Source organism: Anas acuta, chromosome 3 (genome assembly GCF_963932015.1).
Source record: "Anas acuta chromosome 3, bAnaAcu1.1, whole genome shotgun sequence".
Lineage (NCBI taxonomy): Eukaryota > Metazoa > Chordata > Aves > Anseriformes > Anatidae > Anas > Anas acuta.
Window position 1 is genome coordinate 37,206,590 of NC_088981.1, and position 27,284 is coordinate 37,233,873.

Genomic DNA, 27,284 nt, shown 5'->3' on the forward strand with positions numbered 1-27,284 from the left:
TTTACTTCTTTCAGCATAGAAGTTTATAAGATATATGTCTGAATTCTGATTTAACTCCCAAAAGCTCAAAAGCTTGTAACTGAGTTTAATAAAACATATCCAATAGTTTTTATAGTTCTTTTTCAAAGATGCAGAACTGCATCAGTTGTTAGTTTGGTAATGAAGATCTTATGCGACCAGATTCACTCACATTTCCTATCCCAATTCAAATATACATAATTCTGATTAAAACAAAACAACAACAAAAAAAGGAAAAACAAACAACTTTAAGTCTATTTGTATTCTCACAACACAAGGACTTACATCCTGTTCTCATTTTAAGACCTCGTGTTCAGAGATGACCATTCACATTTTCACCAAGCTGATACCAACCAGCATTGATAACTTCTTTCAGCCAGACATTACCTGAAGACAGAAGCTTGTGAGTGCGTAGGAAACTGATTGCCAGGCGCATTATGGATGCCTTGTCCAGGTGGGAACTGACATTGTGGGGAAGGGGCAGTTCGTGGGCCAGTTCATAGAAAACTTCGGTCTCTTTGCTTCTTCTGCATCTTGCTGCATCTCTTGATTTCTCCTTCCTCCGTTCTGAACTGCTCCTGGCAGGTAAAAGAGAGAAAGGAAAAAGCATTTCTTGAAATGCAATTCATGACTTAAGAGAGGCATTTAGAAGAGTAAGTCTCATCAGTGATGAATCCATTCTGTCAACTGATTTAAACTCAGTTGACGAGAAGCTAATATCTATTTGCTCATTTAAAAATAGGAATTAGGAGGGAACTGCTGCAACGGGAAAATCAGCCTTTGTCCCTGAGTCCTTGCTGAATGTAACAGGTACAAGATATGTCTTAGGTCAGAGATTAAAAACAAAATAGCAAACCATTATTCCTGGGATTCAGGAAATGTTAAAAATTGTATATCTAAATTTGTTTTGTTCAGTCTGTATTTATTTACTTGAAAAATACTCCAGGACAAAATGACACTCAAAGCTGGGGACAATTAAAGCTGGAGAAATGGCGGTGTGTGTGGCTGTGTCATTGATAAAATAAGCTGCAATTGCTGTTCCCTGCATTAAAGTAAAGGTAATAATAGGGTATCCAATTGTGCTTGTATATACAGCTGTCTCAGCCCTTAGCAGTACTGTGAAAAACCAACTTTCCTCAACCACGAGCAATATAAAATGGGAAAGAAAATACTAATGCACACAAGAAACCTCTCCTTAGTAAAAGCTATTCTAATGAAATCACCCTCTTTCCATTGTCTACGAGAACAGGCTTCTTCTTGAGAAATAACAAGACCAACAGAGCTAGCCTCCCTCAAACTCCACTGAGAACAGAAGAGCAGGAAATAACAAAGGGGAAGACATTTTATGAAGCAAGTATGCAAAACTAAGCCACCAAGGGATACAAAGCTAAATTTAACGTGTGAGAAACACAAAGGCTACATTTGTTACGGATTTGGGATAGGTTAGTTTAAGAGCAAACTCCACTGACTAGTGTTTGATAAAGTACGATTCTTATTTCAGAGCACAAGGAGCCTGTGCTTAAATACTACCATTTCAAACCCAGGTAGCTCTGCTGATACTACAAGTTTCCTTCGCTTGCATGAGTTGGTGTTTCACACCTCAGTCACTTCAATACATAATGGATTTATTTTCTAGCAGATTCCTGTAACACGGTATCAGTGCAAACATCACAGCTTGGATGCGCACAGGCTGGGGAAAAGATCAACCACACTGTTTCTGCGGATGCACATTCATTTCCAGAATCACCACCTGTGGCTCCCCACTTAACAGGCCTTCTAAATAAAAAGCTTATCATAACCTGCTATTTCCAATATTAGTATAAAGTAATTGAGTCTATAAAGTTAAAAAAAAAAATCCCCATCACACCAGGATATTTAACTGTATTCTTTCATGTAAAGAAGATGAGGAAAACAAACAATGTGACATATTAACCACAACACTTAATCCTAGATGCTGTTTAAATCGTGGCTGGTACAATGTAACACTGCATGAAATAGAAAAGAACTTTAATACATACTAACATACTTTAGAGAAGATGGCCATTTCTAGATGAGCCAGACCACTGCAGAAGTTTCTAGCATGGAAACCTCATGTGGCTTAAAAAATGTATAGGAAAATTAAATAGCCAGGATACATGTTAAAATAAAGTAACAGTAAGGTGTTTATTGGGGCGCATGCAAGGCTGGGCATTCAACAGCATCTTCCAAAGCAGGAATCTGCTTGCAGCACATCAGCAGGGCTCCCATGCTGCAGAACAGTTGAAGCTGGGCATAGGCTTGGGGATCAGATAGGTGGGACGGCAGGTGCTCACTAGTGGGTGTGCTAACAGAGCACAGGGCCTCATAAATGCTTATGGTATCTTCTCAAGATCCATGATCAGCCTTTGGCAAACCTCTTTCACAATTATTTTGCCCCAGGTGAATATTTTCTAGCACGGTATCTGATAGAGGAGGTATGCACAGGATGAGACTAACACACATTTCAGTATACAACAGCAGGATCCAACTTTGGTAACAACTTCAGTGGCGTCATCGGAGTGAGCATCAACCCATCCAAGTCTGAATATAAAGCATCAGATATTTACAAGGTAACACTAACATGTTACTTTTCTCTTTGTCAAGTAGGAGTCAGATTGTATGCACATTAAAAGACAAACAAACAAAAACAACCACAACTACAACAAAAACAACTTCATACACATGTCCTTCAAGGTACAACAGAAAATGCCTTATGTCATCCTGGAGCAGATGCAGGGAATGGGAGTACCAGGTAAATTACTTATACTTTCAGAGGTACTTCCTTCTCTCTAAATAAAAATGCATCTGTGCTGTGCCAATAAAGATTCCAGTCTGGGAAAAAATCTTCCCAGTTTCTAATTCTACCATTGAAATAAAAGGTTAGAAACAAAGCAAAACCAAAAAGAGCAAACTACACAGCAATATTTATGAGAATTTCCAGTTGCAGCTTGGAAAATCTAACTTGAACCACAAACGCGCGAGCTCTGCTCTAAGTCTAGAGCCCACAATTTTCACATTAGAACCAACTTGGGGAAAACACGGTCCAATTTCTCCTCATTTAAATACTAATTTTTAGGAACTAAGGCCAAAGCCATGTCGCAATTCAAGCAGGAAAAAATGGGTTGTATAAGAGGGGGTTGGGTCTCTCAAGATGCCACTCCAGTCACGAAGAAAAATATTTAGTCTTGCTAACCTCTGTAAATAGAATTGTCAAGGGTGGCTAATGAGACAACAAGCTCATTTCATTAACCGTGGGACGCCCAAGATTTCTAACAAGTAATGCTATGAGCATGATTTTTTCCTCTGTGCTGCAGATTCCTTCCCTCACCACTGCCTTCAATGGTAGTTTGCAGCTTTTCCAAAAGAAAAAAACGTTTGATAGTCTACTTGACTTGGAAAATGAGAGGAAGAATCAGCCTGTTTGGTTGCTATCAAAAGATGTTCTTGCTCGCACATTATCATTCTGAATAAACAAACAATTTGCTTGTTAAGCATTTCCCTGTGTGGTTTCCTGCACCTCAATTTTCCTCCTCTTCTTCCCTAGCTCAGCACACCCTCAAGTTGTGTTGTTGTTTTCGCCAGACAAGTACAAGCGCACGGAGGCACAAAACAACCCCCCGGCCCCACGCCCCATAGCATTTCCCCCAAGCAGACAGCTGTGCTTGTTCTTTCCCTGTTTCAAAGACTAGCCCACATTCATCTTGGTTACACAAAAGTCTCCAAAACCTGCAGTCAGGTGCTCCAGCTCTGCAGAATGCACTATTTTCACGCTTTTCCTTTGCATGCACCAGGCCATCACATCTCTCTGCAGTTGCCCCCATTTTATTTACTGGGCAAGCTTTTCTCCCTGGGCAAGGGCTGGCTACCCACAGCCAGAAAGCAAAAACTTAACTCCACAACAACCCTGTTTGAGGGCCAGGCAGAAAGGTTTACACTGAATCCTGCTCACACTTCATTAGGGCAATAGAGGAATGGCATAGGCTCCAGCTAATTCATGAATCATTCCCTCCCAGTGTATAAACCGCCCACTTATGTGGCAAAATCGAGCACATGTGTGCGTCACTGCTAGGAGAAAGTGACGCAAGCAAAGGCAGAAACCTTCCTCACCCAAACCCATGTCAGATTTTTAAAACTTCAGAGGGAAAAGAGAGGAGAAAGCCACCACAGGTCAACCCACCCCAGCCCACTGACAAGGCAGAGAGGTCCTGCAGGGAAGCCTCCCTCATGCCTTGTTCTCTCAGGAGTCCCAGGCACGATGAGGCCCCGCTCCACAGACACTCACACTGTAATCGCAGTGTGATCATAGACTGTTCCCTTTAAAATTACACCAAGGGAATGGGAAAGCTCAGATCTCCACTGGAAATGGGGTGATGGAGCTCAGGAGCAGGTCTGGGGTCTCCAGTCAGGACCCCGGCCACTCGCTGCTGGCCACGTTTGGTTTGTGTTCAGAAAACAGAAGTTAGGGTCTGTAGCCTGCGAGCAGCAACACCAACAACCAGCAAGCAGTAGCAATTTCAGGTGAAGATCCCAAGCTGACAGGAGCCAAACCTCTCTGGTGTTTCTTCCACCGACCCAGACAGCAAGAAGCCCAAAGGGTACACCCACGCTTGCCCAGCACACGGCTCCGCCGGTGGGGAGCACCCGAGCAGGCCCAGGAGTGCTGGCAGGGGCTGGATTCCTATCCCCTCGCTCACCCCAGCACCCTTGCAACACAGCTCCACTGAAATCAGCGGGAATGCCTGCAGACGAAGGCCTTGCTCGCTCGCTTGGGGTTCAGATCGTAATCTGGCTTTCAGCAGCCTCTCTGGCTGCAGTACTGGAAACTCCAGGCTCGGAAAAACCTGAAGCCCCACATAACAACTCCCGTCCAAACAACCTTGCAAAACCATCCTGTGGGCTTGGGGACCCGTCCTCCCGGCGGCTTCAGACCCCCTGCAGCAGGCAGGAGCAATCCCAGCCTGCGGCTACCTGTCAAAGCCCTTGGTACCTACCCAGCCAACGATGACGCTGGATGGTCAGCTTCAGCCATCCTCCCGATGTCTAGTGTGTTGGTGGCCTTCTTGAAGCTCACAGAGCAGCCTGCTCTGCGTCCCAGGCTGAGATACCAACCTCCAGCTCACCGTTTCGTTGCTCTCAGTAAGTCCACATGGGTCGATACCTCGCGTGTGTAAGACTAGGCAGCATAGTAACTGTGCTGAATTATTCTCCCACCTTGTAGGTCCCAGATGACAGAAGATTTTAGAGAAATCACAGCCTGCACCTTGAATAAGAATACCTTATATCTGGTAGCCTTCACTCATACCTGCACACTGTGTGACACGCACATAAAACCTTTTGAAATACATAGTTCAGATTGACTTCCCTCTATTTCCTTCACTATTTTGGTGACCCTTGGACTTTGCTTCAGACTGCCTCGTACGCAAGCTAGTAAAACAGCAAGCATATTACTTTATATCCAGTGGCTGGTTATTAAATGCTTCTAGCTCCAGCACTTTAAAGGTCAAGAATCCACAGTTAATTAAGCTGTCACATGAAATTTCTGTACTAAATTCTCATTTAAAATGCCTTAGAGTTAAAGTTTCAAAAGCTAACTTGCAGAGCAAGAAAAATACATTCTAGGGATGAAAGGATTACAAAATATAGCACAAATAAGTTTTTCCAATTCAAACCAGTAAAAACCCAATAAAAATATTTTAATGGGCAGTACTATCTTAGATAACAACAACAATTTATTTCAAACTAGCAAGTCCATTTTTTTTGCTGTGTTTACATTTTGCTGTACCTTCTGCTTAGCAAATTCCTAGATAATTTATAATCTACCATTCTATCGAAAAAGGAGTTTCGCTCACTGTGAGGCACTCCATAGCTATCTCAGAACCATACGGCTTGACAGCTCCAGAGATGTGCTTCCATGGGCACCAAGTCATGCTTACTTAGCCTTAAAATTCCTTTAAAAAGTATTCACGCAGCTTTGTAACCATTCTACCCAACAAGCAGTTTATTCTGGATGACATGCTGTGCTTTTCGAAAGCCCCCTCCGTTAAAGTAATAAAAGTGACCATCAGTAAATAAAAGGTGCTACAAACAGCAATTTACTCACTCACCAGGAACTCGGGACCAAATATGAAAGCTGTCAATGAAACCCATACACAGTGCCATAGAGATCCGTCCTTATACCTGAACTCTTTCCAGTGAAAATAATTATTTCTAAAATCTGAATATGCACTAGATGAGTGAGTTCAGCACACCAGCAAGAGGGAAGGAAGGAGGACAGAGAGTTATTCTTGGACAGAGAAAAAAATGGTTTGAAAATATGTGTAGTGCTCATGGCTGTTAAGTGCTAAAGCAGTGTTGCTGCACACTGGGATATGGTACTCAGTACACAGACAAAACAAATATAAACTCCAGCAAAATAGGGAATTTGTTAATAGAGGAAATGAGAGTTCGAAGGTAACAAGAAAAACTACTAACAGAAAAGGCTATTACAAAAATAAGGAAATGAAATACCTTCCACCCTTCCTTTAAAGCTGCTCTAACTTACAGCATCTCACCACCGGCTCCTTGGTTTGATCGGGGGATTTCTTACATTTTATGTACATACCCACTAAACAACAAATCACTGCTAGTTCAGTAAACATTGGCACCAACTACCATATCAACACGTGATGCCATTCTTCCCTCCAAGTTTAAAACCAAAGGGCTGATTTAATGAAAGTCAGGAAAATGAGAAATACGAACAACTCAGGGACAGATCAGGGAAGAGTTCATGTTAAGGGCAAGGAACTCATTTCTGTTCTCATTAGACATTTCCAAACAATGCTTAGCATGATATGGGGATTGGCTAGTACAAGCAGGGTATCATGAGATGAAGCTTAAGAGAACACAACCGACTTCTGGTGTCTTGAAGCTGGGCATATTGATGGTTCACTAAGTCCATGTCACTCTAGGACCACCACCACCACAGCTGACAGTAACATAGCCATGAGTATGCTTTCTTGAACAGGGAACATATCAAATGTTTAGATAGGTACAAGGAAGATGCAGTGGTGCCCAGTGCTAGGACAAGAGGCAATGGGCACAAACCATGACACAAGTGGTTCCCTCTGAACACAAGGAAACACTGCTTTGCCATGCAGGTGATGGAGCACAAGTTGCCCAGAGAGGCTGTGGAGCCTCCATCCTGGGAGATCTTCAAAAGCTGCCTGGACGTGGTCCTGTTCAACCTGCTGTAGGTAAACTTGCTTGAGCAGGGGTTGGACCAGGTGACCTCCAGATGTCCCTTTCCCACTTCAGCCATTCTGTGATTCTGTGAAATCCCATATGAACCTTACAACCACATGTGAGACCAACTTCCCCAATGTCTATAGCTCTGATGGCATCTAAAATCTATATGAAAACTCTGTGTTACTGGATTTGCATTTTATTTATTTCAAGGAAAATTCCTGGCATTCATTTCTGAAAAAAAAAAAAGGAATGCTGAGACAAAAACATTATAACTACACTTTTAAAAAACATTTTTATCACTTGCATCTTCCATTTTATGCAGCTTGTAGGATAACTCTTTGTACCTCCAATTTGAAGTACCACTTCGAATACTAGCTATCACAGCAGCTAAAAATTACTTTTGTGAGTTCAGTGATGGGAATCTTACTGATGCTGCTGGAGCCTTTGTACTTTTTAAAGCATTAAGGTTTGCAATATGTCACCAAAGTATGATAAATTTAATCACAGTAAGCAAAACAATGTCCACAGGATTTATGTCCTACCATTTCTCTCTCGGGTTATGAGTACCTTGAACTGGAGAGATAAGTGTTAGGATTTCAGCAGCTATTAATCTGGTCCTTGATTATTATTTTATGATGATGGGAGCGCAGTCCGTCCGTTAGTCACCATGCCAGCATGGACCCGGCACCTCTGAAGGTATGCCAAACACGTTGCTCCTGAGGCAAGATGTAGCTCTTGGGAACTGTATGAGGATCGTGCCATGCATAGAAGATGCAACACTGATGCTTGATCATCAGGTAGAGCAGATGTAGGCAGTGCCTTTTTGCCTTTTCAACCCATTCCCTGGATTCAGGTGAGAGGAGCGCAGCATGATGAGAAACATTTCTCATGGCTTAGTTTTCAGTCAGAGCAGTTTCCTTCACCAAGTCACTGTGCACTCAGCAAGCCCGAGTGCCAGCCACAGAAAGAGGGAGGATGGCTCTGGATCATCCCATAAAGCCAGAGCCAACACTTAAGCAAATCAGAGAACCAACTCCCCTGTGTTCTCAAATACTGAGGAAATTGTGAGAGAAAAAAAATGCCTAGCACATGGCCAAACCTCGACCAGAGGAGCATAACGCCTTCTAAACTCAATCTTCTCTCCCGAGACTGGTTTTGTACTGCTCTGCTCAGTCAAGATATGGGATCATGAATTCCTTCCCTGTGGCAATCAACTCCTTGATACCAGCCAAGACATAGCAAGCTTCAGAGATAACTCGTAGACTAAAAGGAAAAACAGACCCACTGAACAACACTACAGAAAAGGACTGTTTCAATATTGGCTGAAACTGAACATGCTTCCAACCAGCCATTTTGGGGGTGATAAATGTACAACTCTGCTTTTCTTCATGGTTTCCACTCACACATTCAAGAGTACCTGCAGCCCAGCTAGAGCTGGAATCGCACCGCAACAGCGGGGATAAGGTTATGACAATGCACGACCTGAGATCTCTATCAATGATTTGTGTTCTGAGAGATTACAGATTCTTATCCTGTGGCTTTACTTGTAGTAATCAGTCAATTTTGACAGCTAATCTAAAGGTCCATAGATATTGTTGCTCAGAAGCTCAGCAGGTATTGCTGAGATCTGTTTTTAGATAACCCAACTATTTACCCACTTTAAAAAACACATACCAAAGGATGTGCTTTATCTCCTCACCAGTGGGTTAAAGCTAAAGGTGAACGAAGTGCAATTCACAGGCCCAGAAGTTAAACTCAAAACCAGCCTCGTTTTTCAGATGGGACACTGACCACATCCCAGCCCGTACCCAACCACAACGGGCGTTATTTATCAAGATGGTTTAAGTAAACAAGCACAATTTTTCAATTAAGCTTTATTTCAAGACTAAGGGACAAATATTACCATCACATGACTGTAATACCACCAGCACGCATACCTGCCCTGGTAGCGCTTCAGCCTGAAACCCCCTCAACTATAAACATTTGAAGGAGTCACGCTGAAGCTTGTTGACAAATCCAGAATTTTACGATTTAATGCTGCGTTGCAATGTGGGCAATACCCACTGAAATTTGTGGAGTCTGTGGTTAAAATCTCTGGCGCTTCACCAGGCTCAGACACACATCCCACAACATTTTATCTCGTCGCACTGGCACATACGCTGACAGGTTCACACAAGGGGCCTTTGTGGATAGAAACAATGAGAGAGGCGCGCACAGAACAGGAAAATGGGTGGTGACCACCAAGAACTGGAAAAAAGCCTCTTTCAAAGGAAGGTCTTTGAAAACATTCATTACACCCCACCCAGCTATTTTCACTACAATATTTCAGTACATAAAAAACAACACAGGGAAAACAAACAGCCCACCCTTCAATATGCTGTAGGTTCTTCAGCCCCTGAAAAAAAAAAAGATCAGCAAGCCATAATGCTGCAGAAATCTTCACCAAACAGAGTTGTGTAACAGGTCTGCAAGCATCCACTGCAACCTTTCCCCCACCAGCAGTCTCACGTCTCCACTCTCTCTATATAAGCAGTCAATTAGACGTCTTTATTTTCAAAGTCATCAAAATTTCAAACTGCATTGGCTGGTAAAGAAATGACAGTGAGCATTTATAGAGATCGTAAAGTAAATATATTGTGACAACTCAAAAAATTGTTAGAGAAGTGAATGGCCTTCCACAATGCATTCCAGCTGTGCTTTTTGCCTTGCATTTGCTAATTTTACCAATTAGGGCAGTAGTTAGAACTAATAAAATATTTAAGATAGAATGGCTGCAAGACAGAAAAGGAGCAATAAAACTGATCCATAATGAAATAGGTCTCTGAAATCAGCACATCCTCAAAGGCTAGAGGCCAGCCTTCAAGGTAAGGAGGCCAAGCTTTCACAGAGGCTTGTCTCCACTGCAGCAGGTGAGGTTACCAGAAAAGCAAAGATTGCACAGGTGAGCCCCTCCCAGCCTTGAGAACACAAAATGATGTCCTCCTTCTCCTACCAAATTCAAAGCAATCATCAACATTACTTTGCCTGTTAATAAGCTGTGTCTTGTCCTTCCCTAAGTGTCAAATCCTTTAAACGCCTCTGTTAATGAAGTTAAGAAAACAGCTCTTGCAATAAAAATCTTTATGGAATGATGTTGACTCTCTTCTTCCCTTTTGAACCTATATCATTTTAATATGTGCCCAGTTACAATGCAATTTAACGGTTTCTCCGTCTCCCTCTCTTGGTCATTGCAGACATCCACAATAAGACAGATGTCCAGAGACCCAGAAAGATTAAACAGCCACTTCTTTGGCAAAGAGGGAATAATAATTCTTCAGAACAACAATACTGATGTTTCTAAATTTTGATTATTCCATGTAACGCTGTTTCCTTGACTTCCTGAAACAACTATCCAGTGTAAATCCTCAGAGCCAGGCTGCGTTTTTTTGCCCTTTGGGGTGCAAGTTTTGTCTGTACAAACATCCTGGGACAAACCTCCTTCTTAGTCCCTGCTTACTTTCCAGGGGGCTGTTACTTTACACAGTGGTTCTTTAATTGTCTGTCTCTTCTGAAGTAAGCCATCAGGTAAACTGAAACAGTGACAACTTCACATGGTGTGATTTCAATCTCCCATTGGTATTTAGGTCTGTCACTAGTTTAAACTGATAAAATAAAAGATTAGTGGCTTGATTTGGTCTCCTCTTTCTGCACAGGAAAATGAGTCACCTACTGAAGGTTGAGATTGTTTCCCCTATCTGGCCAAAAAAGCAGTAGTCCCTTCAGCAGTGTTAGGCAATTCTTCTAGATTTACAGCTAAATCACAAACTGGAGCCATGTACTTCAGGGGAACCCCTGTGCACACCTCTTCACAGCTCCCCTGTAATCACCTCCTGTCTGGCTCATTAAGACAACTGCAGTGTTATACTGGGAAGAATCAACTGGTGATCACGCCAGCATTTTCTGCTGCTCTGTTCCCTGTGAGCTGACACGGCGTTCCTCTGCTCCAGCCTCAGGTCAAGTGCTTTGGGCTAACACGCGCTGCAACGCCGTGCTCCCACTGCCAGGGCAGCCAGACTCGCTCCCTGGCGCTATCACCCTCTCCCTGCATGGCTGCACCAGAGCTGAGCTTAGCCAACGTGTGTCATCTGAAGAAAGTAGCACCAGTCACAGAGAAGCTATTTATCCGAACAAAACCCTCATCATTTCTCAGCAAAGCCTTTCCTTTGGCCGCTGGCAGTGCCATGACGAGTGCTCTCATGGCTACCTGCCTTGCAGGATATGGCAGAAGTGAGGGCGATTGTCGAAACTCCAGTACTTGAGGAGGAAACACTTGTGGCCTCTCCATGCTCAACTGGAGAATTTCAAGTATTTTAAAAATTAAGGCTTGGTTCTGTCAGGAAATGGCCGCCAGCTCTTCTGATGCGTAGCCTTGAATAATTAATTGCTCACTACACAAAGACTTTCAAAGGGAACTGATAGTAATAAGGGCAGTCTGCAGTCGTATTACAAACTGTGAATAACCGGATATAGCTGTTCTCTTTCGGCATTTCTTACTTTATCTGGGTTTCTTTTCCCACTCCTAACTACTAACTCTTTAAACTTCTGTGTATCTAGAACCAATGGGTAGCTGCTCTAGACAACTGTAAAAGATGATAATGAATGAATGAAGGCCACAAAGCTGGGAAGCATTCAGTGTATACAAAGGCATATTCACAATGCCAGATTTCTCCATTTTTTATTTTATTTTTTTTCCCTTCAGAAATAAGAAATAAATTGGTACTTTGCCATTATTCATGCTGGAGCTTTTATTCCCCAAATGTAAGCAAACAGGGCACATGTGCATATACTGGGCCTAATTCTCATCTTCATCACCATCCCAATGCCCCAGAAGGACAGGAGGGGGGGGGAGTTGAAGAACAGTAATAAATTATAGTTATGACAAGAGTATGAGGTTGATAAAACTCTTTTTCTTTTTTTTTTTTTTCCAGAAAATAGTCTACTTTTTTGTTTAATTCATTATAATTCACAGTCATCATCTTACTCTTACAGTCCCTTGCATTCTCTTAACAGAAGGCACGCTACAATCAGCCAGATCTTGGACATATATCAGAACTTCTCCTTTCAGCTGTGCCTAAGTCAGCATCAGCAGGGCAATGAAACAAGCACAGGAAGAATAACCATCCTCTCTGCTCATGTCAATCAGCATGACTCCATGGGCTTAGCAGTGACGCTCCAGTTCGCATTTGTCAGGGCGTGGTACCACGATATTTCATTATTCTGGTTCTAACTGTAAGGCAGCCAAATTTCTGACAAGACAGCCCAAGATACACATGCTGAAATGCATACAACTGTATCAGTACATGCATAAGGGGTCACAAGGATTACAGAAAACAGATGGTACTCCCCAAGACAAGGGCGAAAGTGCCCTTGGCCTTTTTGAGCTGACAGTCTCAATAATTACCAGCACTGTTTTGGAAACATACCTTGTCTCTGCTTAGAGCAGTTCTTGGAAAATGCAACTTTTTTTTCTTCTTGTCTTTTTCTAAATTAAATAACTTTATCAACCAAACTGAATGGCTGTTCCAAGAATGACTGCTTTCTCAGGAGAAGCAGAAAGGAAAAAAAGTGGGGGGGGCAGGGAGAGAAGCTGCACTCACTGCCAAACCCGACGGTTTTGTCATTAGAAAACACAACTGGGATGGTACACGGGCCAAAGATGAGGTATGCTGAGAAACAATTGTACAAGCCCACTGAAAATGCTAGTGGAAAAGAATGATGAGGCAGGCACAGAGTGAGCAGGATGTACCTGTGTGGGTACAAGCTGAATCCAAAAGGCAACGTTGCTTGCATTTGCTTGCATTAGTGTATCCTTTTGAGTTGCATTTGTATGCCAGTGTGGTTAACTATGTTTGTACAAAACATGCTGCCATGGCCAGGAGTAGTTATAAAAGGATTTTTATCCCTTCATAGACAGAAAAAAAAGAAAAAAAAAGAAAAAAAAAAAAGATAAAGTGCTTTCACATATAGTACAGAACATGAATAAATATTTAAATCTTTTACTGGAACAACCAGTGTGAAATGCATTTAAGATTAGGAAACCTTTACAATGCAATGCATATGGTAAACAACATCAAAAATCAGTTTTAAAGAGCAAGGCATACCACACGATTGTATGTGATTTCAAGATGATTTAGTATAGTTTTCAGCAAATAGTGCATTTATGAAATAACAAAGCACAGAGAAACACAGATTATGTACATTGTTTTACTCCCAATTTTTTTCATCTTATTCACCATTGTACACGACAACCATGAACATCAAAATTTCCCCTAGTTCTTATTATCATTTCTTCATACATGTAATAGTCCACCACCAATTTCTGCTGACCTTCCCACTAGTCTCTCAAAGAAAACTTGAGAACATTTGGAATAAATCTCCAGGGACTGTAGAAGAACAGTCATTAACAGCGCAAACCCATATTGGTTGAGCATTTCAATGACAACTTCTTCACCTTAGAGGGTCCAATATCTCAGATCACCACCTCAGGATCAAATTGGTGATTTTTATGAACAGTACTAAATAAAGTTTTATTATCTACCAATAAATGTTTATCATAGCTGAGAAGAGGTTGTTTAGTCTTATCTTACACAAGTTGGGAAAAGCCATGTTGGAAAGCACAGTGAGTACGGTTTGTCCACAGTGTGACAAGAAACAGGAAAGTCCATTTATCTACTGTATTTTCAATAAAGCTTCAAATCAGAGTGGAGGTAGAGCCTGTGCAGATGCAGGGATTTTATTGATTATGATTATAGAGTGTTTTATTAAAACCCTGCGTGAAGAAATGTTTCCCCAAAGCTCTGGCTTACTAACAGCTCTGTGAGAAGTAAATGACAGTGCCAATCCTCACCAGTCCAGAGAGGATGAATGCCAACAACTTGTCTAACCTGTACATCAGAGGTTACAAGATTCACTTGAATTAATACAATCTGAACCTGAGCATTTCTTTAAAAGAACAACCTGGTCAATTTAAGCAACTTTCAGGGCTGGAGAACCAACCCACTCTAACATTTAGTATGTTGTTCTACTGGTCAGTCACCTTCACTGTCAAAATATTTGCACAGATTTTATTTTTCCTGCATAAGAATTAATTCTCACTGCCTATTTTTATAGGTCTGAAGTTATTTAGGGCACATAGGCGTGCCAGGCCGATACCACTTGATTTGAGCCTCTGTTTTATATTCTCAAAAAACTCTTCTAACTAGCAGGCCTTGCATCACTGATATGTTCTGTGCAAAAACACTGTGCAAATTCAAAACAAACATTCAAAATGAGAAAACTTCAGGCAGTAAAGAATGCAGAATTACAAACTGGAGTCTGGCCAGAGGGGAGAGGAAAGACAGGGAAACAAGCAAGATAAGCTGCAGGGTTTGAGGAGAGAAAAAAAATAAACAGCCCACAACTCCCAGAAAACAGCGTTTGCACCTATGCTGGTGAATGCTCTGCCTGCATTACATATGTACCAGCCACAGCAAACTGTTACCTAGGTTCTTTTCGAATTACACCGTTCACTGGTACTCACCATCACACAACTCTGCCTGTTGCGAACATTTCTACAGACAAGTTGTGACTGTAAAAATCCATGTGTAGCTAGAGGTAGTGCCAGTAAGCCTGCTGCTGCCTTATGACCTCTCCCCAGTGCTTGCATGAGAAGGAGTGAATTGCCAAAGCGCATACCCCTCTGGTTTAGGGTTGACTCAGGACAACTCTGCACAGCCAGCCTCCAAACATGTCTTTCTCATGTATTTTGGGATCTACTGCTACTTAAATCATCATCTTGAAATATTAAATGCCGCACTACCTCATTTTAGCATTCAAAACAAAACAGAAACAAAACAACAGGGAAAATAATCCTCAACGTGTGGTGCAGGATGTCGCAAGCATGCCCCATCAGACCCCAATCCAGAGCACGTTTCCAGTATTCATGCTTATCCCCCAAATAAACAAGGAACCCAAACATGGTAGGAATCAGAAAAAAAAAAAAATATATATATATATATATCAAAAATTCTATCCAAGCAATGGTACTTGCAGTATTACGAGGGAAGAGGACCCAGTGGGGACCTAGCAGAGTCTAGGATGAAGAACTAGCCTGAGTGCTGCAAAGGCAAAGTCTCCCCTCCGCGGGATCACACCTGTCCCTGGGACCTAGTCTGACCTCACTACATTAATGGGTAGTGGAATTATCCATCGGTAAGAGACTAGAACACACCTCTTCAAAATAGGTTTTGTTTTCTGTTTTCTCGTCTTGTGCCAATGCCAACAAGCAGAAAATATTTTGCTTTCAGATTTGCCTCTGACATGTCACACTCCTTATATCAGAGCAGCCACTGGAAAAAGACAGTCACTGTTCGGCATGGCCAGGACCATCCAAGTTTCTGCATTGATTCTGTTACTTGGCTGCCAAGGGAGGAGCATAAAGGTTTAGAAAATAAAGTACATAGAAACAACATATTGGGGGGAACTTCAAACAAAACAAGAGGTCTGCATGGAAAAAATAACTATTTCTACAAGTCCATTACAAAAAGCAATGAAAATTTCACGTGATTTTATAGTCCAAGAAAGAACAAATGTTTAGCTAGCTTATGGTACTGTATTTTCAGTGCTTCAAAAATATATTATTATAGAAAAAAAAAGGTTATATAATAAAAAAAATCTGACAAATTCACTACATATTTATATTAATATATAAAAGTATTGAGGAGTATTTGAAATCGATACATCTCTAAGTAAAGCATGCAGGATCACTAGCAACGTTTCATTAAATGTTTTCTACCATAAAGAGGCCTGAAGCACGGAGAGAACTGGAAACCAGATTTTTATCAAACCATCTCTGGCGGAAGTAGATAACACGATTCAGAAAATGGGAGAAAGATTTGGGAGTGCCGTCAGCAGACTTAGGGAGAGGAAGGGGAAAGGAGACAACCAAAAAAAATCCCATGGGTGCAGAAAGACTTCAAGGGCATGGAAAATATTTTTAAGTGCAGACCTAGAATTAGATGGAGAGAGAAGTGGAAGAACTTTTCACCCTAAGTGTCTTGCTTCACACAGCGTGAAAGGTGCAAGCGTGGCTGAAATACAGGAACATCTGGACTCTGTTAAGTCCCAGTTATGCAAGCAGTGATCACCTTAATTAACCAGGTCTTGAGAACAGTCAGAAGGACAAAGATAAGTTCTTTTAGCACTTTTAAGATCAAAAGGGTCCAGCCAGCCCAGTAGCTTCATCAGCCTGATGGACCAAGACTTCGTAAATCAGAAATGGTCTAAAGAAGGAGCCACATCTCATCCCCACAAGAAGAAAAGTTACTGGATAAAAACTTTTAAAAATGACAAAAATATACCCTCTATTCAGTAGTACCTTCACATAAACATATGAGACTACAGCCATGCAGACACAACTTTACATCAGGATCTATTTTCTACTCACACAAGTATTTCCCTCCTCCCTATGCTGCTGCCCACCAAGTTGCCCTTTCCTCACCCATGCAGATCTCCCAAGACTGCTCAGGAAGCCTCATGCTAGCACTTGCACATTCGAGACCACTCTCTGCCCTGCTCAGAAAGCTACGTGCTCTCCTAAGGACAACTTTCCCTTTCCAGTAGCAACAGTTTCATTTACTGGAAAGCCTTTGGCACTGTTTTTCCTACCTCTGGCCTGAACAAACTTCTGTCAGTCCAAACAGCTCTGGTCTTGCATGCTTTACCCTCTGGTCTGGCTGTTCACCTAAATTCCCTTAAAATAACAAATTTTCTAGCATAACTGTAACACAACTCAGCAGGCCTGGAGGTGCTGAGCACTTTGCAACCTCCTCCCAAAGAGGAATGGGACATACATGAGTTTAGGCTGAGACCAGCCGGTCTCAGGACTCCGTTCTGCAGTAGTGTGCATCTCCCCATGCATTTTACACTGACTTTGCAGCTAAGAGACCATTTTCCTAAAGCTCTCCATGTTTCAGTGCTGTTGTTTTCAGTGCTTTTGTGGTCTGTTCTCCCATTTTACTACGTCATCAGGGAATAGGGGATTATTTTCTGAAGTGAAGTAGCTTTGTCCAACAACCATTCATAACTACAAGATGACAAATACATATGTAGATAAAACCAACAGTGGAGCTACTCCTGTTTCTGCTTGTGCACTGGAGTTAGTTCACCTTCAGGCCTTTTTTTCTAAATGAACATCAATTTTGCTGCTCCATTTTGTTCTCTGATGTGTTTGTTAACCAGCACTTGAATATAGCACTGATGTGTTAGACTGCTTTGCTATCCAGCTATGGTGATACAGCTTTGATGTTACTCAAAGTTTTACTTCAATGAAGTTGTGTTTAACACACTGTGAAAAGAATCAGCTTGTGCATCACATCCTGCCTGCCTGTTAGCAGCCAGCTATTCGGAACAGAAGAACTGCTACTGGCAAGCAGACCTCTGCCATCGTGGTTTCAGGTTGAACAAAACTTTCATAATTTTGTTTTATATCAGTAAAGTAAGATATAGGTTTTCTTCCATTCTGGTATTGTGATTATTCTAGTACATTGATATGTAATTATTATGCCACAAAAGCATCTCTGAAGGCCGCTAAGTGAAATACAGCTGGTGTTTGTCTATCTGAACTGTATTACAAAAATAAGAACCTGATGATCTATACTGACATATTAACGTATTTTAGCAGAACTTCTTTTTTTCCTTTTTTCTTTTTTTTTTTTTCGCTAAACACTTTGAAGCTACAGAGGGAACACAAGAAAAACACAAAACAGGCATAATACAGAAGCAAAGCTGGAAGTAGCATAACACTATACTTATAACAGTAGTGTTCAGCCACAATAAATAGTAAAGCAGATTAGAATAACACAGACCCATATTTGTCAGATAAAAGTACTTCATAAAGAAGTTCTTACGTGTGGTATTTTCTCCTACATTAGTCACGAAAATCAGGACGTTCTTGCACAAGAAAACATTAGAATAGCAGCTTTGTACCTCATACGAGCCTGTACCTATGAGAAGTTGTCTGACCAGCAGCAGCAGAACTGTGTGCTACAGCCCATACCCTGCACAGACACACAGATGGTGAGAGTTTCCCTAACTTCCAAGGTGCCCTTGCCTTACTTTTTTGGGGCAGGGAAAGCGAGTTGCTATGCTTTCACAGACTGCCTGGCCCAGCAAGGCCCTGGCCCAGCAAGGCCCCTGGCTTCCCGAGGAGCGCAGGCAGTGCAGCGATAGAGCAAAATAGCAATTGGCAGCAGTAGGTGCAGAAGGAGCACTGGAGAAAGGGCAGTTTTTTTGAAGGATGGTCAGAGGCAAGCCATTCAGGAATGTGACAGTGTAACTGTCCTTGACATTTTCAAACTGGCAAGCACTGTACAGCAGTATCCAGGCCGCAAACACAGAGTACTTTTGGGTACTGCAGTTAAGAGTTTAGCAGTTGTTCCCTATGTAGCCATTCACAACTGAATGTCTTTAAATAAATACTTCTACAGACTACAAATGTAACAATCAGCATGTCCTCGAGAAATCAATCCTCTTAAAAATTCGTGGCTAATATTTTACCCTGGACACCAGCTTTCTGTCATAAAAGTAGTTTGAATTCCAACCATTTAAAAAATGACTCAATTTCAACTGAGATAAGTCTGGTTTAAAAGTAAATTATAAGATTTAAGAATACGTGAATGTTTATGTTTCTTTAAACACACACATTGGAATCACAAAATGTACACAAAACCACCAGGCTCAGCAGTCTGTGCACCTGCCTTCCCATTTCTGAGTTCTGTGAGTGACTGGGATATGGCTTCAAACTTATTTCTATCTTAGAATCAAAAAAAAAAAAATAAATAAAAACAACAACAAAAACACCAGACAGACAGAAAAGGGAAGTATGAGCCTTACCTAAACATGGCTCTAAGACCTAAGGCTTTCACAACCTTAGTTCATAATTCACAGCCTCACATAATTCAGGATAAGTTTACAAGAGATACCAGCGCTGCAATGAGATAAACCACTTTTTCAGTATTCATCATTAGCAGATACATTCCTAAAGTTAGGGTGGATAAAATTATACTGATACAGCACTTCAAAGCACTATAAACATGCTTGGACTTGGCAATACTGTTGTAAAGAAAAAGATTATACGTTTGTGTGTGTGTGTGTATATATATACATATATGCGCACACACATATTTATTATATTTAATAGTTACAGCCATCCCCCCCACCAAAAAAAAAAAAAAAAAGATACCCTTGCCCTTGCTGGGATTTAGTATACCCATAATTTTAAAGGCCCTTGCCAGCATGGGAAGGAGGAGAAGACAACAAAAAACAGAGGACAAAAGTAGGTTAGAAGCACTAGCAAACATTATCCATTTAAACTGCTAATGGCAAGCTCTGTTGTTATATTTTTATCATTGCTTTTCTGCAAATTACTTTTATCAGTGATAATTTAGCTTTTATTTCATTATGTAGCACAGCAGACAAAAGGAAAACAGATTTGTTTTACAGCAGCTCCAGCACTTGCTCTGTCCATTAACATTGACAGATGAAGGTAAATTAAAGCTCTTAGACCATATTTTCAGCATGCATGGTAATGAAACTTCTGTATCTAACCAATACATGTTTCTAAAGGAGAACAGAGTGCATGCTAATGATTTTATTTTCTCCACACAGTGAATAGAACTTCTCATATTTTAGAGAAAATGGCATAACACATTCTCACATTTTTCTCTGTTCTGCTTCCAGATACGTCTAAATGAAAACAGGGAGAATCGATGTCTTAAACAAGGACATTATTGCATCTCAGTCAGCTGAACAGTGAAATAGCACTTTCCTTCCTTCCAGTTTTCTGAAGACCACAAAACCACAGAGTTGTGTTTGATTAAATTATTATATATGCATGCAGAACCCTTGAAGGATGTTATGTTGTTCCAGTGCTGTTCTTTATCCTCTTTTTTTAGGCATGTTTTAAGCAGTTCTATTTACCTCAATAGAGGTAGACAGATCGCTTTATAACTTTCATCTAAAATAATAAACTTATTTATAGAAGCTAATGTAAGTTCACAGCTGTTCTGGGCAAATGTTGGCCTTTCCATTTAAGTGATAGTATAATGGCTTTGATTACAGTTTTGCAAGAAAACCAACAAAATATTATCAACTCCTCTAAAAACGCAACTAATATTTCATTAGTAATAGCCGTTCTCCTAAGCACTAAAGTCAATTATTTTCTTCCATGAAATATCCTTTCACCTTAACCTGACAAAAAAGCCTTATCAGCAAAACAGAATTTCTGAAGTCTGTGAACTTGCAGCCAAATGTTTTGACTTTTGTTGAAGACCACATAGGCTAATATTTCAAGAAAAGAATAATAATAAGTTCTTAATTCTAGATATTTGGGGTAGTTTTAACTTGTGACATACAAACCGTGTAAAAAGGTTCTCAAAGGCAATAAATGTTATTATGGTTTGTTCACTTTGAAATTGCCACCACAATCCAAACATAAACACTTATTAACATATAATGCAAAATTAAAAGCTAGTGACAAAGTATTTCAAAGAAAAGAATATTCCATGTCGTAAAAGCAAAATGAGAGTTCTGCTACCATAATTTCTTTAATGACTATTCAGTTGTGTGACAAATTACCCACTGATACTTGTCAAACTCCATTTCATTTTCTAATAAAAATTTTATTTTTCCTAGAATACATTTTTTAGTCTGAGATAAATTGATAAATTTAGTTTATTTTTTATGTCCCTTCAGCAATCATTACATGACCAATTACAAACAAATTTTACTGCTGGGGCAAGGCACACTGATGAAAATAGATTAATATTAAAGAGCATGGAAATTTGGAAGAGAAAAAAACTTCTTGGACTTCCACCAAGGCCGTTTCAAAGCACAAACGTGAATACAATTTAATCATTTCCTTACAAGCAGGCTTGGGTACAGGGCTCCCAAAGCAATGATAAAAATTAAGTCACAGAGCATGTATTTTAAGAGGACCTTTACTGAGCAGGGGGAGGAGGAAGAACATGTTAGTTGAATATTTTTAACCAGCTTTCCACAGATGGGTCTAAATCCAGCTCTTACGATTCTTCGCTGTCATAACCCACTACAGAGGTCAAAGGTTGAAGCTTTCCCAGAGGTTCACTGTGCATAACAAACACTAAGAATTCCCCAAATTTAGTTTACATATAACAGCCCAAGTGCTGTGGCCATTTACATGCCATACAGTCCCCTTAGTATTGAACAGGGCATAAATAAAGGCAGACAAAGGCACGAGATCCTCCACATTTTCATTGTGCTTTGTTACTCGTCGTTGTAAAAAGTTAGTGCTTCTTATGCTCTTTAAAACATAGTATGAGAAGATGACGGTAACACAAGTTTCATCGTAAGCAGTGTATTTTTTTTTCTAACGTATTAAAACTATTAGTGATTAACGTATTAAAACTATTAGTGATTAAGCATTACAAAGATACTTGGGGGTGCTCAGATTTTCTGTTTTCATTAGAAGTCCAATGAATAATCTGGGATCATGAGCTCTCCAAACTGGACTGAAGGAGTAGGATCATACCCTACAGCTAACCTGGAGAAATCCTGGAGACATGTGGTCTGTGGGAGCTTGGACACTGCCAAAGATGAAATCTTTAGCTCTTATGCCAGGCTTCTGACCTGCATGCTATTCTAGATCTATCATTTATCTTAAAACCAACAGCAGGGACGGACATTGGTAGGAGAGGGAGGGCTGTTGAATAAGTACACTAAACTGTCTAGGAAATTGTCGTTCCAACTGCAGTTAGCACTGCTCATTCTAAAACTCTCTCCAATCAACTAATAAAGCCATTTTTTTCCCTTGAACTTTCTAAAACACTTCAAGAAATGTAAGAGCCAATATACTGGGGATTGTTCCAAAAGAAGCTACCAGAGTGATCACAGCAGGAAAGAAAAACTAGAGTGTTTCAAAAGACGTTGTCATCAGCAGCAAACTCAGTTTAAGGAAAATTTTCTGCCCCAAGCTGTTTGTACAGCACTGGAGAAGAACAAAGGGACCTTAATGATGCTGCTGCACATACGACACAGCCCAAACCAGCACCAGGTAAAAGTCAAAGGACTGCTCCAGCTGCTCCGTTCTCCAGCCATCCACCGCCTGCTGCATTTGCTGGGACACGCGGGCTGCGCAAGCAGGTGCTGCAGAAGCCATAGACAAACACTTGAAGGTTAACATCTTCGCAACACAATGTGAATGAGAATTTAGCTTTTGTTGTTTTTGTGAATATGGCAGGTACCTGTAAACCAATCCTCTTCACACTCAGTCGATCTTTGACATTATTGTGCCCTACAAATATCCAGAACTTGTTTGGCACATGATGATGTTCCAAAAACAAGAACAGCATTGTAATTATGGTTTTGCTTTGTATATAAGTAGTGGTAACCACAAAATATATTTCAGGCTATTTGCTGCATATGCAATTCTATCTAGCATATAAACATCCCTCTCTCAAACAGAACCCCACATTAGCTATACTGATGCCCCCCAAGCTTTCTGGAGTGCTCATCACCATTTCCTCTCCTCACCACTCCCTGCCTACAGCAGCACTCTCAAGCCTGTCTGTGCAACATCTTACAAGTCTCCATCACAGGTTTTACACTTTCCAAGTACAACATGCATAAAATAGACTCTGCATTTGCACATGCTAAATGCCCTCTGTTCCTCATTGAAGTCATCCTACAGGAAGCAAATGCAAATTACTGCCTTCCATATATAAGGCACGGTCCCGGGGACCTTGTTATTAAATCATTAACCTTCACCTTTCATTTTACCTGTTTCCAGTATTCAAATTCTGCTTGAAACAGACTATGCTACTATTTCCATATGCTGTAATTTATTACCAAGTAATTCACTTCATTCATTTAACAGTAACAAACAACTGAGAACACCAACTTTTAAGCAACAAGAAACGAGTTTAATGATTATTGCAAAAGTTAACAACAGCATCCCCATAATCCTTGCAAAAATCTGTTTGCTCATGACTCTTATTCAAACCTTAAAGAAGAGTTCCAAATGCTATTTCTCTGCTTTCCAAGGCTATAACTCTGCACCCTAATGATGCTCCAGTTTATCAGGAGATTACGCTAGCCCTGGCTAGTATCTTATCTAAGTAATCCCCCAGTGTTAGACCAAGGCTAAAGTTGTGCTAAGGGTATGTAAAATGTGCTTTGCTAAGGAAAAGAAAACAACATACCATTTGGAGAAAAGGAGCAATAACTGCTAAGGAATAATTATGGTTGCTAGTAGCAAATGTTTGTTTTTCTGCAAAACAAAGCAAAGCAGAAGCAACAAACATACTTATTTCATAACAGCTCTTATTACCCATAAGATTGAAAGCTGATTACACACATATTAATAACAGACACAGTGATGAGAATGTCTGCTCAAAAAACATATACAGCTGCTGAAATCAGCAGGAGGGATTTTTGCAGAGAATTTAGATAAAGTGAAAGTAAAGCTCATTTGCCTGTTTAGGTAATTTGTGTCCCTATTTCTTCAATCTTTTCTGCCCTCTTGGGGTATTCTTGTCTGTAGAGGAATGCAGAGGAATAGCCCTGGTGGGCCAGGTGAGGGGTAGATCTAGCCCAGCATCCTGCCATCTGACCATTTCAATCAGCGGACACCCAAAAAATGGCACAGAAAGCAGAGTAGTGCTTCTCCAAAACCTCCATCTGAGCATTGTGGGGACGGAATATTGTCCCCAAGACGTTTGGTTCACTCAAACCTCTAGTAGCTACAGATGCTTTTGATGACTAGCATATACCTAATCCTCAGCAAAAACCTTTCAAATTACATGCAGTGGTAGGTCAGCATGGCATTCACAGGTAAAACTGCTCGTGGTACTGTCCTGCCAGCCCTGCCATGCAGCAGGCACCGTACAGCAGCCACATCAAGAGAGACCCATGCTGTGGAAGAGGGCTCTGCAGAAAGGCCAAGTCTCAACGAGCACTAGGATCAGGAAAAGGAAAGTGTACCTCTTGTCCTCTGCAACACTCACAGTGCAGAGTGCTACGCTTTTCTTTGCCTTTGTTTCAACAATGTCCCTCATTAAAGGAAACAGAAATTTCCTTATTAAAGGAAACAGAAATTTCCTTATTTTTGCTGTTTAGAGAAACGTAAGTATGCAAAATTTGTAAGATGTCATTGTTCTTTCTGTGACTTTTTTGCTGACATTTCAAAAGGTGCATTTTCCTAACTTGATTCCAGACCTCCTGCATGATTCCTTAATGCTTTTAAAAACACAAACAAAAACCAATGCACCACAAGCAACAGTAATGTTTACTATTCACTTCTGCTTCATTTGGCAGATCTGACAACCAGAGAGCTTTTCAGATCTCTATTTTTTGTAGTATAGCTAAGACTAGACTTCCTCACCATAGCATACACTGGTTTTCACTGTTAATTTTACAGTTCCTTCACTTCACTTTTTCAAACCACATCCATTTAAGCTTTTCAAGCATACTTAGACACACAAATGTACTAATTGTTGCTATTAAGACCTGTCCTCTACAGGGCTAAGTACGCTGCGTTACTCCTTCAGACAGTAGGAGAAGTTGTTCCAAAACTCCTGAGGTCTTAAGGAGACTGGATTTTATGGCATACAAGAAAATTGTCATTACACACCTACAACATTCCTTCATGTGCACAGATCACTAATTACAGCATACAAGTTATAACACTGCATGAGACATGGCGTACTCTGCAGTGGCATCACAAGTTTGGCTTTCTTTAGGGATGGACTACAGCCTACAGGCAAGTTTCATAAAGAAATCTACAATTATAATATGAAAATTTTAAAAATACATATAAAAATATACATATATATGCATATTTATCACCAACTCTCTCTTCATAAGGAGTATCTAAACAACGTCACAAGTATTTCTCTGCATGATACGTACGAAGAGGTTTATAGATGTTGCCTACTTTGTCAGCTGCAAAATGCAGTTCACAAAAAGCACTCTAATGCTCTTTGGCACCACAAGCACAACCCCATTTCTAATGTTTCCAGTTAGTCTGAACACAGCCTCTTCCTTAGATAAGAAGGTTAGTCTTGCTCCTGTAAAAGTTCAGCCTGAGGAGCAAGATCTTTGGCTTCACGAACTGACGGGCATTTAGGACTGAAAACATCCAGCGTTAAGCAAGCTGCTCCCTTCTCCCTTTATCTGTGAGCACAGGCATTTTGAAAGCGTGTATCTGCCCCGACACGTCCTTCAAAGGCGAGCAGTATCTCCCTGCACCAAAAGGCGAGTGACGGAGGCTGCTACCCCCCAAAGATAGCTATCGCTCCCCTCCTGTGGCAAGACGCGTGTGGACTCGCGATCACCGTCCTCAGCCCCAGCCTGCTCCGAGCTCAAGATGTAGACATGCATACAGCTACGCAAGTGACACAGGGTGTTCCCCCCCTCCAAAAGTAGATTACTGTGCAGGGCTACATGCTTGTTTACTTGACTGAGATCCATATTTAGACATGTATACAAGTGCACAACCCTGAGCTGTTTATTCAGATGAAACCCCGCCGAATGCAGTGGGCATTTGTCTGCAGACTCAGCTAGGGAGTAAACCCTTAAACGCTCTGCAGCAATCACTTGCACCTTTCTATATCATCAACGAAAAAGAAAGGAAAAGAAAAGAAAAGAAAAGGAGGGAGAGCATCACCGCGTGACTGTGGGCCTCTCAGACATTCAGCCACATTTTGACTCACATTTTGACTCAAGAGAGCATTTACAGTGTTCTAGCACTGCCACTCAGATCTAAAGCTCATGTAGAAATCGAGGCTTGTAATTCTTTACTGTGGTTGCACTGATCTATTTTGAAGGAGAGCTTCTGAAACTCTTTATTCTGCAGCCCTGTGACTTGATAAGCCATTTTTTCTGAAGTCTTTTAAAACTGTTCAGATGTTTTGCACAGTAGGCACAAATATTTTTTGTAAAGACAGACTGCTGTGTACATCTCTAACTACTTCATTTAGAGGGGAAATCGTTCTTCATTGGCTGTGGCCTGTGTTCTACAGCTGGCTACGCTATGATCACCTCAGTATCTTTTCTAATTCTTACACTTCTTCTGTAATCTTAGAGCCAACCCATCATTGGTCTATGTACTTTGTACAATGTGATTTCTATTTGAATGGCTTATCCAGGACCCCAAAACCATCTGTGAGAAGCTAGCTTTGTACTGACATATAGTGGCTTCCCCATCACCTGAAAAAATATTAAAAAAAGCTCAGATGAACCTGGCTTATCAGGCAGCCATCTTCCAAAAACACGGTATATTTATACAATCCTCCCAGAAATGGTGGTATTCACAGTACTGTAAAATGGTCTGCTAGTTGTCAGTAGTATTGACATTATGTTACTTGGAAAGTTCTCCAACTGCCCTATCAGCTAGACTATCACACAGTCATTAAAGTTCGGATCCTAAGAACACAAAGTAATAAACCGCTCTTAACTGACCAGAAAAGCGACCTCATAATACACATTAACTGATAAAGAATATTTTCCATTAAATTAATCAGATTAATAAACAGTGTTGCAAGAAGTCATGTGTAGGCAGCATGAACTTTTGCATGTCAAAGTTACTATGGCAACTGGATAACCTGGATTTGTGGAAGAGATGACAGTATGAGCTGATTTAAACAAAGTCTCACATAGCTGGGATGACTAAGCCACTTCAGATGTTTTCCCTAAAATTATTCTTCTATTTCTTCACAGCCGATAACATTTAACTGAAAGGCCATACCAGATCTGAGAACTGTAATGCACAAATCAGGAAAGTCTATTGAGGAAATTTACAAGTGTACTGAAACAACTATTTCGTAATCTTTACTCTTCAGCTTTTCAAACTTATGCCAGGAATGGGGTTGCCAAAGAACAGGATTAACAGCTTGAAAGCTGCATTTAGAAAGGGGACTGTTGAAGGTGTCATGTCAGACGGCTGTCTTTTTGAAAATGAGTTACGGACAAAG

General features: G+C 40.8%; 1 protein-coding gene across 5 annotated transcripts in view; it reads right to left on the reverse strand.

Annotated features, from left to right (window-relative positions):
• The window catches only part of EPAS1 (endothelial PAS domain protein 1), a 117,299-nt gene that overhangs the window by 35,497 nt on the left and 54,518 nt on the right, over nt 1-27,284 (reverse strand). For 4 of the 5 annotated variants that reach the window (XM_068676658.1, XM_068676662.1, XM_068676661.1 and 1 more), the window contains one exon: nt 406-596. In XM_068676658.1, coding sequence (XP_068532759.1) covers nt 406-596 — 191 coding nt within the window. Of the gene's footprint in view, nt 1-405; nt 597-5,027; nt 5,323-27,284 lie in introns of those variants that run through there. The other variant, XM_068676660.1, reaches the window with a different exon arrangement.